General features: G+C 33.3%; 2 protein-coding genes across 2 annotated transcripts; both read left to right on the top strand.

Annotated features, from left to right (window-relative positions):
* Nucleotides 1-240: 240 nt before the first annotated feature.
* LOTGIDRAFT_136182 (hypothetical protein) lies at nucleotides 241-2,260 on the top strand (the record flags this gene model as incomplete). The annotated part of the gene is made up of 2 exons (XM_009046626.1): nucleotides 241-361; nucleotides 2,091-2,260. Coding segments are annotated over 2 exons (291 nt in total), but the record flags the coding sequence as incomplete, so codon positions are not given.
* A 2,542-nt stretch (nucleotides 2,261-4,802) lies between these two features.
* Nucleotides 4,803-9,280, top strand: LOTGIDRAFT_55421 (hypothetical protein; the record flags this gene model as incomplete). The annotated part of the gene is made up of 9 exons (XM_009046625.1): nucleotides 4,803-4,847; nucleotides 5,373-5,460; nucleotides 5,966-6,042; nucleotides 6,559-6,592; nucleotides 7,126-7,223; nucleotides 7,670-7,789; nucleotides 8,129-8,274; nucleotides 8,761-8,896; nucleotides 9,218-9,280. Coding segments are annotated over 9 exons (807 nt in total), but the record flags the coding sequence as incomplete, so codon positions are not given.
* Between the last annotated feature and the right edge of the window lie 3,498 nt (nucleotides 9,281-12,778).

Below are 12,778 nucleotides of genomic sequence, written 5' to 3'. Positions count from 1 at the left end.
TAAACCAGGTTATAGAGAAGATGATTGTACAGTAGGTAAGTAAACCAGGTTATATAGAACATGGTTATACAGTAGGTAAGTAAACCAGGTTATAAAGAAGATGATTGTACAGTAGGTAAGTAAATCAGGTTAAAATAAGATTCTTGAGCTTGCAAAGTAATCATCAAATTTGAGGAAATCCATGTGATAGAATTCATTGATAAACGTTTTACATATACTTTTTTGTTTTATACATTAGAATGTCCTGATGGTTTTTATGGTGCTGGTTGTCAGAAGAATTGTAATAATAGAAAATGTCTGAAGAATTCAATGTGTGATCATGTGACAGGAGAATGTACTGGTGGATGTTCTGTGGGTTATAGTCCAACAATTCTAGATTGTACTCAAGGTAATATACAACGATCATGTTCCGGAGGGTAAATACATTTGATGACGTTTGCCAAGACAAATCGATTTCACGCAATAAGGTAGAATATCAATGGATCGTTATTTTGAGAGCAATGTAGCTATCTTTTGTGAAATTCTATGATATTTCAACATTTTTTTCTTTTATGAGCGCCGAAGACCGAATTTTTTGTGTTGCATCCTTTGGTAAGTTTACCGCTTTTCAGTAACCTTTTTGATACAAGATCTTATCATGAGATAACACAAACCAATAACTGAAGTGACAAAACTAAACCTTATAAACAATTCTTTAGCTTGTACGAAGGGAACATATGGTGATCAATGTTTAGAAAATTGTTCAGAAAGAAATTGTTTAGTAAAAACATCACCATGTAATAATATTAATGGTAGTTGTGAAGGCAGTTGTAAAGATGGTTATATTTCAGTTGACTGTAAACAAGGTAACCGAGTGCTTCTACTTCAGAAATTCATATTAATTAAATCCAAGGCTTAAATCGTTCATAAAGAAGAAATTCATTTTTTGTATTAATATCTCCAATTTCAAACAAATCTAGCCAGATTTTTTAATTGTACAGGATATCTTAGGCTGTATTTTGTGTTATCTAAGACTTAATTTTAAGATTGTAGGATATCTTAGACTTTATTTTAGGATAACTTAGACTTTATTCTAGAATATCTAAGACTGTATTTTAGGATATATTAGACTTTGTTTTAGAATATCTTAGACTGTATTTTAGGATATCTTAGACTTTATTTTAGGATATCTTAGATTGTATTTTAAGATATCTTAGCTTTTATTTTAGAATATCTTAGACTTTATTTTAGAATATCTTAGACTGTATTTTAGGATATCTTAGACTTTATTTTAGGATATCTTAGACTTTGTTTTAGAATATCTTAGACTTTATTCTAGGATAACTTAGACTTTATTCTAGAATATCTAAGACTGTATTTTAGGATATATTAGACTTTGTTTTAGAATATCTTAGACTGTATTTTAGGATATCTTAGACTTTATTTTAGGATATCTTAGACTTTATTTTAGGATATATAAGACTTTATTTTAGGATATCTTAGACTGTATTTTAGGATATATAAGACTTTATTTTAGGATATCTTAGATTGTATTTTAGGATATCTTAGACTTTATTTTAGAATATCTTAGATTGTATTTTAGGATATCTTAGACTTTATTTTAGGATATCTTAGATTGTATTTTAGGATATCTTAGACTTTATTTTAGGATATCTTAGATTGTATTTTAAGATATCTTAGACTTTATTTTAGGATATATTAGACTGTATTTTAGGATATCTTAGACTTTATTTTAGAATATCTTAGACTGTATTTTAGGATATCTTAGACTTTATTTTAGAATATCTTAGATTGTATTTTAGGATATCTTAGACTTTATTTTAGAATATCTTAGATTGTATTTTAGGATATTTTAGACTTTATTTTAGAATATCTTAGATTGTATTTTAGGATATCTTAGACTTTATTTTAGAATATCTTAGATTGTATTTTAGGATATCTTAGACTTTATATTAAGATATATAAGACTTTATTTTAAGATATGTTAGACTTCATTCTAAGATATCTAAGACGTCATTTTCATTCTAGGATTTTTTTAAACTTCAATTTTCAATTTGTTTCAGAATGTGCGACTGGTTTGTATGGAAGAGGCTGCAGTAAGAAATGTTCAGATAGAAAATGTAATGATAATTTAAACTGTAACAGTAAAACAGGAGAATGTATTGATGGATGTCAACCAGGTTTTCAGTCAATTGATTGTTCCTATGGTAATAATATCGTTTTAGTTCTGCAACCTATCAAAGAATTTAAAGCTTGGTAAAAGTGTAGTTTAACACCTCAAAAAAAAGTTCCTTACTTCTTAGAGAAAAAGGGCTGTCCTGACACCTCTGAAGATGAGGGACCTGGCGCCTCAGAGGGACAGGGAGGTCCTTACACTTCAGAGGGACAGAGCGGTCCTAACACCTTAGAGAAAAAGGGCTGTCCTGACACCTCAGAAGATGAGGAAACCTGGTCCTAAACCCTCAGAGGGACAGAGTGGTCCTAATACTTTAGAGGAGAAGGGCGGCCCTAACACATTAGAGGAAAGGGTGGCCCTAACACCTCAGAGGGGGGGGGGGTGTCCTAACATCTTAGAGGGACAGGGCGATTCTTACAGCCCAGATGAAGAGGCTGTCCTATACCTCGGAAGAGAATTCTCGGAGGGTTCTAAAATCTCGGAGGGAACACCTCAGAGAAATAGGGCGGACCTAACACCCCAGAGGAAGAGGGCTCTATGGTTCTTAATAACAGCTTCAATTGAATTGATGGTTCATATCATATCATGTATCTTTAACTTTATGTAGAATGTGATGAAGGATTCTATGGGTATAATTGTTCATCAAATTGTTCAGCAAGATTTTGTCAATCAGAAGATCAGTGTAATAATATAGATGGAGCATGTGATTGTCAGGATGGATATCAAGGAACTGACTGTACTGTTATGAAGAAAGCCATTACTGGTACAGGTAGGTTTATCATTTTATATTGGCCCTTACATCTTTAGGGTCAAGGATTATTAGCCGCGGTTGGTCAATGAGTATTACGTTCTAACCTGGAGCTCCAGGGTTCAATATCGGCATGGGTCGAGATTATGCTTTCCAATTTCTCGGTTTCCTGCAGTCAGTGAAGCCGGTCGGAGGGGCTGACAGGGAGGTCTAGGGTTTCTCCTGTGGTTTGAGGTTCCACTTGATTCCAAGTTCAAGAGAGTTCCCGAATGTGTAATACGACATGATGATGTTCCAGACTCTATTTGGATTATTCTCAAATTAAAACGTTACCATATAAGTTAATTGGAAGTAGTTGTTACATCAATAATAAAATTGGTGCAAATTGATGCTATCAGTGTCCCCGATACACATAAAGAATTTAGAAAACCTCTTTACAATCACTTTAAAGTCAATCTGTGTATACATACTCTAAGGTGCCCAGAGCGTCTTATCTGAAAATCTTTACCAATCAACATCAAAACTTTCTATCAACTTGATTTTGATTAGGATGTATATAAAAGGTTTTATATTTGGTTTCAGACTCCAAATCAACTATAGTAGCTGCTGTATCAACATGTGTTGTTCTTATCATCATTGTTATTGTTGTTTTTCTTGTCTTGTAAGTGATTTTTCTTCATGTCCTAATCTATCTAAAGATAGAGAACAGTAGAACATAAAACTCCATTGCATTTCATTTCTTCTATATGAAAAGATAATAAATTTATTTGTTTGTGATTAGGTCTATAATTTTGGAGAGAGTTTATAAATTGAACTCAACATATTAGTAGAGCATTTGGCTGAAACAGCCGACGAAAAGAATTCTACATGTAGCCTAATTCCTAACTTAATTTGTGATGTGGTTCTCCTACACTTACTAAACTAGAGACACACTAGCTCATATTCTTTATCAGAGGGCCCTTCCCAAATCTCTCCATAATTAAGTAATTTCTTAAATCTCACCAGAAGTAAGTAATATCTTAAATCTCTCCAGAAGTAAGTAATTTCTAAAATTTCACCAGGAGTAAGTAATATCTTAAATCTCTCCAGAAGTAAGTAATTTCTTATCCAAACCAAACATCAAGTGATTGCAAAGAATAGCAAAGATCAATTACACATTGTAGTAGCCTCAGACCCGTAGCTAGCCCAGGGTCTCGAGGGGGGGGGGATTTTTTGAAGGGGGGCTCAACTATAGCAACTCAACAAGTCATATAAGTCATCTAAATTTTTTCGAGGGGGTGGGGTCAACATTTTCTTAGAAGGGGCTTGGCCTAGCTACTGGCAGGTAGCTAGTAGCCTACCTAAAGGTCAAATTATACGTTCGTTACGTCGTATACTATGTGTATATATATATACCATCTGAATAACTTATTTCTTTCAGGAGAAAACTCAGAAAGCCAAGAGAAGGTGAATCGTGTACGAAATCTTTCTATGTTGATTATTCGCATGTTGCTCGTTCCGGATCAGTAACAGGTATGATTGAACTTTTATGCTAAATTTATTGTTAAAAGTTGTTTCAGGACCAATCTTTCAAATAAATTTTTATTTCCTAAAATTTCCTATTTCATTTCCTCGGAACCAATCTTTCAAAATGAATTTTCAATGCTTCAGGACCAATCTTTCAAACTGAATTTTCATTGCTTCAGGACCAATCTTTCAAAATAAATGTTGATTGCTTCAGGGCCAATCTATGAAAATGTTGAGGCGATAGAAGCTGTACAAAACAGAGATGTCGAAGATGAACATAGTTCAATAGGGGAAGAGGCAATAGCTGATATTGAGTATAACAGCGTTCTACCAGATGACTCTGACTTTAACCTTAGAGAACTTGAAGAATTCGTCATTAAAACCAGTCCCTGTAAAGGATTTGAAGAGTTGTATCAGGTAAAAAGTGTTTTATAGAAAGTCACTAAATGGATATCAAAGCTTCAATAAAAAATATTAAAATGAGAATCTGAAATATTTTCTGGACGATACATCTTGTAATTTCCTTGATATCATTAGGCACTTCGTTTGAAAGTAGGACGACACCTGTCGGCAAGATTTAGATATACGATTTATCTCCCTTGTGAGGTTCAATGTTTGAAAACATGATTAAAGAAACTTTGTTGATAAAAGTAAAGTGCCAATGATGTCAAGGTATAAGAGTTCGTAAAATTGTGAAGATGTGTACAATCAGGCACAGTTTTCTGTACAGTGGCATTTCTATGAAACATTAGGCGAGGTGGGCCAAGCAGGGGCTACAAAATTGTTCATTCTTTCACTATGCAAAATGATAAAAGATTTGAAAGTGGAGGAGGGGAAGGGTCTAGGCCGGGCCACTCTTTTAGTACCCCATAATATTTTACATATAGCCCAGATATTATTTAATAGTGGTCTTACTTCTATCTTTTCGTGATATTCCAATAGGCACTGTTCGATGATTTTACCTCAAGTTACGATGTATCACATATACCAGAGAACCGCAAGAAGAATCGATTTAAAGGCTATTACCCTTGTAAGATTATTGATATTTTCTGTAAATTTTTACATTTTACGAAGCAAGTAATGTCTGTATGTAATAATATTTATTCAGCAATACAAAGTACAAATTCATTCTCAGATTATCCATACCCATTTACAACTATAGGTAGACTGGAACAATGTGGAAAGATGACTTATTTTGCCATACTTTGGACCAGAATCTGATTTACGGGATTGTCTTGCTTGTACGGATTTTTTTATTCAAGGTCATCAGACTTTTACATGCCGACTGGGATTAGAAACCACGACCATCATCTGATCCTTACTTTCAAGAAAGTTTCGATTGAGCATAATTTGCAAATCGAATCAAGGTTATTATCAAAATAAATTAAACGTTGTATAACAAATTGATTAACAGACCATACCTATCTGTTCGTACCATGTGTTAAATCACACGGTCCACGCTCTACAACATATTCAGTTTTCGGAAACTGCTGAAAATTGTCGAATAGTATAATACTATCAGAATTAAATTACAGATGATAAGACAAGAGTAATATTACAGAAACTACTTGGTGTCCCTCATTCAGATTATATCAATGCTAATTATATGAATGTAAGTAACTAAATTTAAAGGGACGGTTGCTCCATTTTTTTTAAACCAATATCGAACCTTACTCTCAAGCCAATCAGTAACGGTGTTCACAGCACACCATCGAAATCTAAACCTTCAAATCCATGTGCGTCCAGAATTATCCGCGTTTGAAAGTGAAAAAGACGAGTCCTCGTCTTTTCTTTAGACACTTCTATATATAGAAAAGACATTATATAGAAAAAGGAAAATAAATTCCTGGTTTGAGACATTTTTTTTAAGGCATTATATGATTTTCGTACATTTTTTGTTCTTCTGAAGACTATTCACAGATATTCAAGACTCAAATCAACCTCACAAAATTGCCCACTTGTCCCTTTAATGCCTATTTGTCCAATGGACTTGGAGATAGTTTCTTACATTTACTCTCTCTAAAATGCAAGGAAAAGAACAAGATTTCCTATTTCGAAATTTTATCGTAATGCAGTTTTATTTCACATAAATTTTGTTTTTAAGAGGGAGTTTTTATTTTTATTTCAGGGTTACGACGGAAAGAAGTTTATCGCTGCTCAAGGTAAATAAACTATAATACTCAATATACATTATGCCTTTCTCTGACACTAATAAAAAATAAAGATGGTGGCACAAAACTCTATGAGATTGTTGGTGACTATCAACAGGAAGAGTTCAGGCTTGTTTCCATTCGTTCTCGTGAGCGTTTTCACGCTACGTAATACACAACGCGAAAACGCCGAGAAATCCTTCAATCTTGTCTCTGTCGACGTTGCGTAATACGCTTTTAACCTCCGAAGGGGTTTTAAGCGTTAACGCTCTGCGTATTCCGATAGGTGTTAGCCAATGAAATCGCAATCAAAATGTCACGTGAGACTAGTTACCTGTCCATGTGATGATATTCATCAAAGTGGACCCAGTGAATTATTTTTGAAGGCTGACGTCGTTTATTGTAGATACAAAGTGCTTTGACTTTCTTGGACAACTCGGCGTATTACACTGTGTCATTTTCGGGCGCACTCCGGTGCGTTTTAAAGACTGTGTTAAAGGAATAAATATTTGCTTTTTGAATTGATATTGAGAATTTGTTTTCAGGTTCTACTGCGGTAACTATCAATGATTTTGTTAGAATGATTTGGGATATGAAATGTGAAAAAGTTGTCATGGTAACAAGAGAATTTGAAGGTGGAAAGGTAAATTTTGTTACTTTAAAAGGAATACCACCGCTTAGAATGGACATAAAATTTATGGTTAACAAGTGTATATATTCATCAATTGGACTTACCAGGTGCCATGACTAAAGAATAGAATCTCTATATCACACGATATATCAATTAAGCTAAATAATTATTGAAGAAACGCTTCTAAGCATATTTCATGAATTAATTAGTTGTATGGATTATAGAGGGGTTCTGTTGTATAGTTATGACATCAGGTAGGGCCACTAACCAAGTATAAAAATTTCAACTTGTTAGTCTATCTATAAGAGGTAATTTACCTTTAATTTATTTAAAACATATTGTAAAAAATACAGTCCATAAAAATTAAGTTTTAGTCTTCAACCCATATCAGTTTCCTTTAAAAATTGCAGCTAAGAATTTTGGAAATTGTCATGTCATTTCTGATGGAATCTTTTCAGACTAAATGTATACGATATTGGCCTGAACATGGTACAGAAACATTTGGTGATATTAAACTAACGTTGAAGAAGGAGAAAATACGAGCCAATTATACTAAACGATACATCACTATGGAAAAGGTATTGATATTTTCTATATTTATATACTCTACGAGGATGATAATTTCTTATGTGATTTCTGAAACCTGATTTTACCACGGACTGTAGCACAGTCGGTTAAAGCGTTGGAATTTTTACATGACGTCATTATCTTCGTTACGTCGAACAAATGGTTGTCGTCGACCAAGCTGTACATAGATACAGGTTTATTCTGGAAAGATCAATGCTTAAAGATTGGGACAATCTTAGTTGTTATTCTTAAGAAAAACTGTTATTTCTTTCCAAGTTTTCACAGTTTTCACTTTTTATTGGTATTATACCCTGATAACTTTCGCTGATTTTCTTTACTTTTATTTCAAGGATGGTACAACACACGAGTTTTGTCATTTTCACTATATCAGCTGGCCAGATCATGGTGTACCAGATATACAAGATATGTTAGATTTCCAATATACAGTTAATAGATATATTCCCAATTCAACCAAACCTGTACTCGTACATTGTAGGTAGGTATTCACATGATACATAATATAAGAAACTGTGTTAATGTGTGACCAGCTTATCACTCACAAGAAAATCTTTCAAACTTAAAGGGACAAGTGCACCATTTTTTTTTTATAAATCATACTTTAGTCTCAGAAATGGGGATTTCTTTTTTAGCTAAGTCAATCAGTAATAGTGTTCACAGCTCACAGTCCAAATTCGAGCCTCTAAATTTATGTGTGTACAGAGACGTCTTTTTTGGAACTCCCTCATATATAAAAGATATCTATAGAGATAGGAAAATAAATTTCTAGTTTATATTTATTTTTGAAGAAATTATGCGATTTTCGTACATTACTTATAATTTTCTACTGTATCAAAAATCCCGCATCGGACACCGTACCTCGTCTTTACATGCTGTAGCTATCTGCTCATTAGTGTTTATTCGAATATACAACCAAATTCTTGTAGCAACAAAATGTAAAATGTTTTTTTTTCTCTCTGTACAGTGCTGGTGTAGGTAGAACTGGTACCTATATTGCTATAGATTACTGTTTAAAACGATATAATGATATTGGGAAAGTAGATATTTTGGAATGTGTCAAAAATTTAAGAGAACAAAGAAAAGGAATGGTTCAAACAGATGTAAGTAGTTGCTCTGTAACCTGAAGAGTTTAATCTTGGCATGGATTTATCCAACCCTAGTTGCAGCTCCGATGAGGGGGGGGGGGGGGGATTAAGTGGCACCACTCTATAGGCAGTTCTGCAGCCGCTGTTGTTCAACCCAGTTCCCCATGTCAGTGATACAGTTCGAAAGGGCAGACGTGAACAGACCACTTAAATATCTTTGTGGACAAAGTGAATTCGCTCGAACCAACATTGAACTACATGTATTACCATTTGTTTTAGATTCAAAATGAACTATGCTGAGTCTATTTTTTAACCACCTTATACTTACAATTTCAGTCTCAGCTACAGTTTATACATGAAGCTATTATAGAAGGAATTAAAAGAGGAGATACTGCTATGAATAAAGATAGATTTGAGTATGGTGCCAGTAATGTTTCCTTTAAAATGGGAAATTCCACATTGAAACAACAGTTCGATTATTTGAAATCAGTACAGTGTAATGAAGGTAACTATGATGAGTCAATTTTTACCCCCCTCATACTTTTAATCTCAGTCTCAGCTACACCAACAGGTATTCACCAACGTTTGTACGACTTTTTGAAATAGCTTTACATAGGGTACAGTTTCTTATCCAGACCGACGCATCTGATCCCTATTTTTGATCTCACTTGTTTTTAGTCTTATTTGACCCCACTAGTCGTATCTGAAGGGTTGTTTTTTTTTTGTTTTTTTTTTTGGGGGGGGGGGGGGGGTACATCAAAGGGCGGGCTTGTTTCTTACTGTAACAAAAGTTAAATATAAATAGAACATAACTGCTTTATATATTTTATGCGTTCTTTCTACTTTTCAGTGGCAGCCGAACAAAACAAACAAATAATAAGTGACAAAACCCATTTATATAGATATTCGGTAGGTATTGTCTTATATCTTTAGAATTCGGGTCCGTTTGAAACCAAATTAGTTCTTACGACTACATCACACTTAGAGATAGTGGACATGTTATTAGGTTTGATAAAAGAAACGGGATTGTTTTAGCTAAGGTAATCAGTAATAGTGTTCGCAGCTCACCATTGAAATTTGAGTCTTCAAATGTGTGTTCAGTAATATTCACTATGAATGTTATAATGACGACTCGTCTTTTCTTGAGACACTGTCATATGTAGAAAAGACATAATATATAGAAATAGAAATGGTGAAGCTATCCCTTTCAGAATTGAAAGACTTTAAGTAACCTTTGGAATCCGATTTCTGAATACTGACAATCTTTGTATTAGAAACATATCTAGTTTGTTACACCTTATATAACTTGCGAATGGATCCAGACGAGCGAACTAGTGCAAACGTGCAAACCCCAACTGGATAGTATTCGTAAGTCAATGGTAAGATAACACATGGAGGTTAATGTGTTAATAAACACAATTCTTGTTAATCTGTTAACCAATTTGTTAATTTGTCTTCAGTCTTACACCTGTGAAAACAGTATTTTATTTGAAGATCTTCATAAAGTTCCCACAAGTGATGTTTGGAAGGCAGTATATAAAACACAGATTCCAGTTGTCGTGTTTATTTTAGATAGTACGGTAGGAATCTTAATATGCATAATTCTTTAGTTTTTACTTCATATAGAAATAAAAATGACCATGATTAACAATTTACCCATTTACCATCCTCTTATACCTTGACATCATAAGCCACCTTTTATGTATCGTTCGATGAATTCGACGAATAGCGTGCAGGCGACAGAAACATCGGGATATCTGATTGGCTGTTTTTGCTAGCGTACAATCCAATTAAATTACTGCATTTACAAACTAATGTGATACAAGAATAGTGGCTATTGCAGTCAAGGGTTTAGACGAAGTTCGTTATAGCTTGACATTGTGAATATGTCCATTGTTATTCAACATGTTTTGAAGATGTTTAGTAGATCATGGTTTTGAAATGGCGATATTATGCATTAAATTAATCTAAATTCCAATACAGTTTAAAGATGATGTGTGTCCACAGGTCGGATCTGAAAGATTGTATAACGATTGCGTTGTTACAGCTACATCAGAGAATCTCATAAATGATGATCTAAAAAACACATGCGTCACAATTTCTTTCGTACAGGTAATATTTTAGAACTGAATTTATAAATTTTTAGTTTGACTCTTTAAAAAGTTTTTTTTGTAACATATGAATTATAGTTGTTGTTTTTTTCATTGCCATTCATTATCATGTTTCTATTTTGTATATATTCTTTTGAGTCTTTAAGAGTGAAATACTTTAAACTGCACGAGGAATATGTCTTCCAACCTCTTTTTTCATAAATCAACATAAAAATATTCAACGGTTTAATCACACACAGCTTAAGAAGGTTTAATTGTACAAATCTGCTTGCTGTATTTTGAATGGACCATTAATTTTTAATGCCAATCAGCGATACTTCCGCCGCTAGTTTTAGACAAACCTTTCTCCTTTTTAAACAGAATTGGCGTAGTTTATACATATAATAAGTAATTTATTCTGTAATCACGTCTGGCGTTCATGAACACAATCAAGATTCCTTATATAATGTATATTTTTGCAGGGACGCCCCGAGCAGCAAATAAATGCAATAACATTGAATTTGGCTACGAGTTCAGCAACGAAATCAAGAGCTTTATATAAATGTGTTCAAGAATTATTAGTACAGTTAGAAGCTATATCTCATAATGATTTCGATCCAATCATACTTTTTTCAAGGTAAGAAGAACTTAATATTGGAAATTATTCATGAATATTTGCTCGAAAAGTATTTGTTACATTATGTCCCTGCAATATCTAAGGTTCCATTGGAGCTTGTATATTACTATACATGTCATGTTCTTAATGGAACTGTAAAGAGGTTTTCTAAAAAAAATTTTACAAGGGACACTGATAGCATCAATTTACCTCATTCCAATTTTCGATCAGACGTCTGTGGTTCCTGTAATTCCTCTAAAACTAAGTTTTTGATGACGTCACTAATCGCAAAGGGTGTTATGTGATAAAACATATTTGTAAATTAGAAACCCTCTTTAAAATCCCTTCAAGAGAATATATTTGAATGAAAGTAGGAAAGCTGACAATCCAATATAGAAATTCATAACAATATGTGACGTCACTTTCACAAAAGCTGCTTATAATATCAAAGGGGCTTTGCGATATTGACGTCATAAAACACTTTTCTGCAACAGTTTTGTGAGACCTACAGACGTCTGACTGATAATAGCAATAGTGCAAATCGATGCTATCAGTGCCCCCAATACATGTAAAAAGTCATAAAAATTTATTTGGAATATTCTCAGTGATATTGTTTTTCTTTTTCAGTGATACGTATTACGCTCGAGTATTTTGTATATTAATGAATATTTTTCAACGTATAAGATTAGACGATGAAGTTGAAATATTTAATGTTGTCCGGAAAATCCATAGTCAAATTGGACTAACCATCAAATCACAGGTACAATATTTTCTTTCTAAAAATGTTTACAACCAGTGACTACAGGATGACAACCAACCAATTCCATTACTGCAACCATTGTCTATCAGATTATATTACTTGCTTCAGCGAACAACCAAGTCTTGCTACGGACCTATATGTTTATCAGTGTTCCGGACCGATCATTTGAAACATGTACAAATGTACTTTAATGTATACTACTCCTAAGTTGATTTTGTATTGTATAATAACGTTTCAAAAATTTACATTTTCATCACCAGGTGAAATTTACGTCCTGTTATTTAAAATGATCTGTATACCTCTAAATGTTGCCTACGAATAATAAAACATATATACATCTTCATAAAATACATATCAGTATGTTTCGTTTTGTATGTTTTCTGTGGGTGACTCTACATGCCACTCATGATCTGATGAAATTGTTATACTAT

The sequence above is a fragment of the Lottia gigantea genome (assembly GCF_000327385.1).
Source record: "Lottia gigantea unplaced genomic scaffold LOTGIsca_104, whole genome shotgun sequence".
NCBI classification, from domain to species: Eukaryota; Metazoa; Mollusca; class Gastropoda; family Lottiidae; genus Lottia; species Lottia gigantea.
The sequence above is the reverse complement of the archived record's forward strand: the minus strand, read 5'-3'. Positions and strand labels throughout refer to the sequence as shown.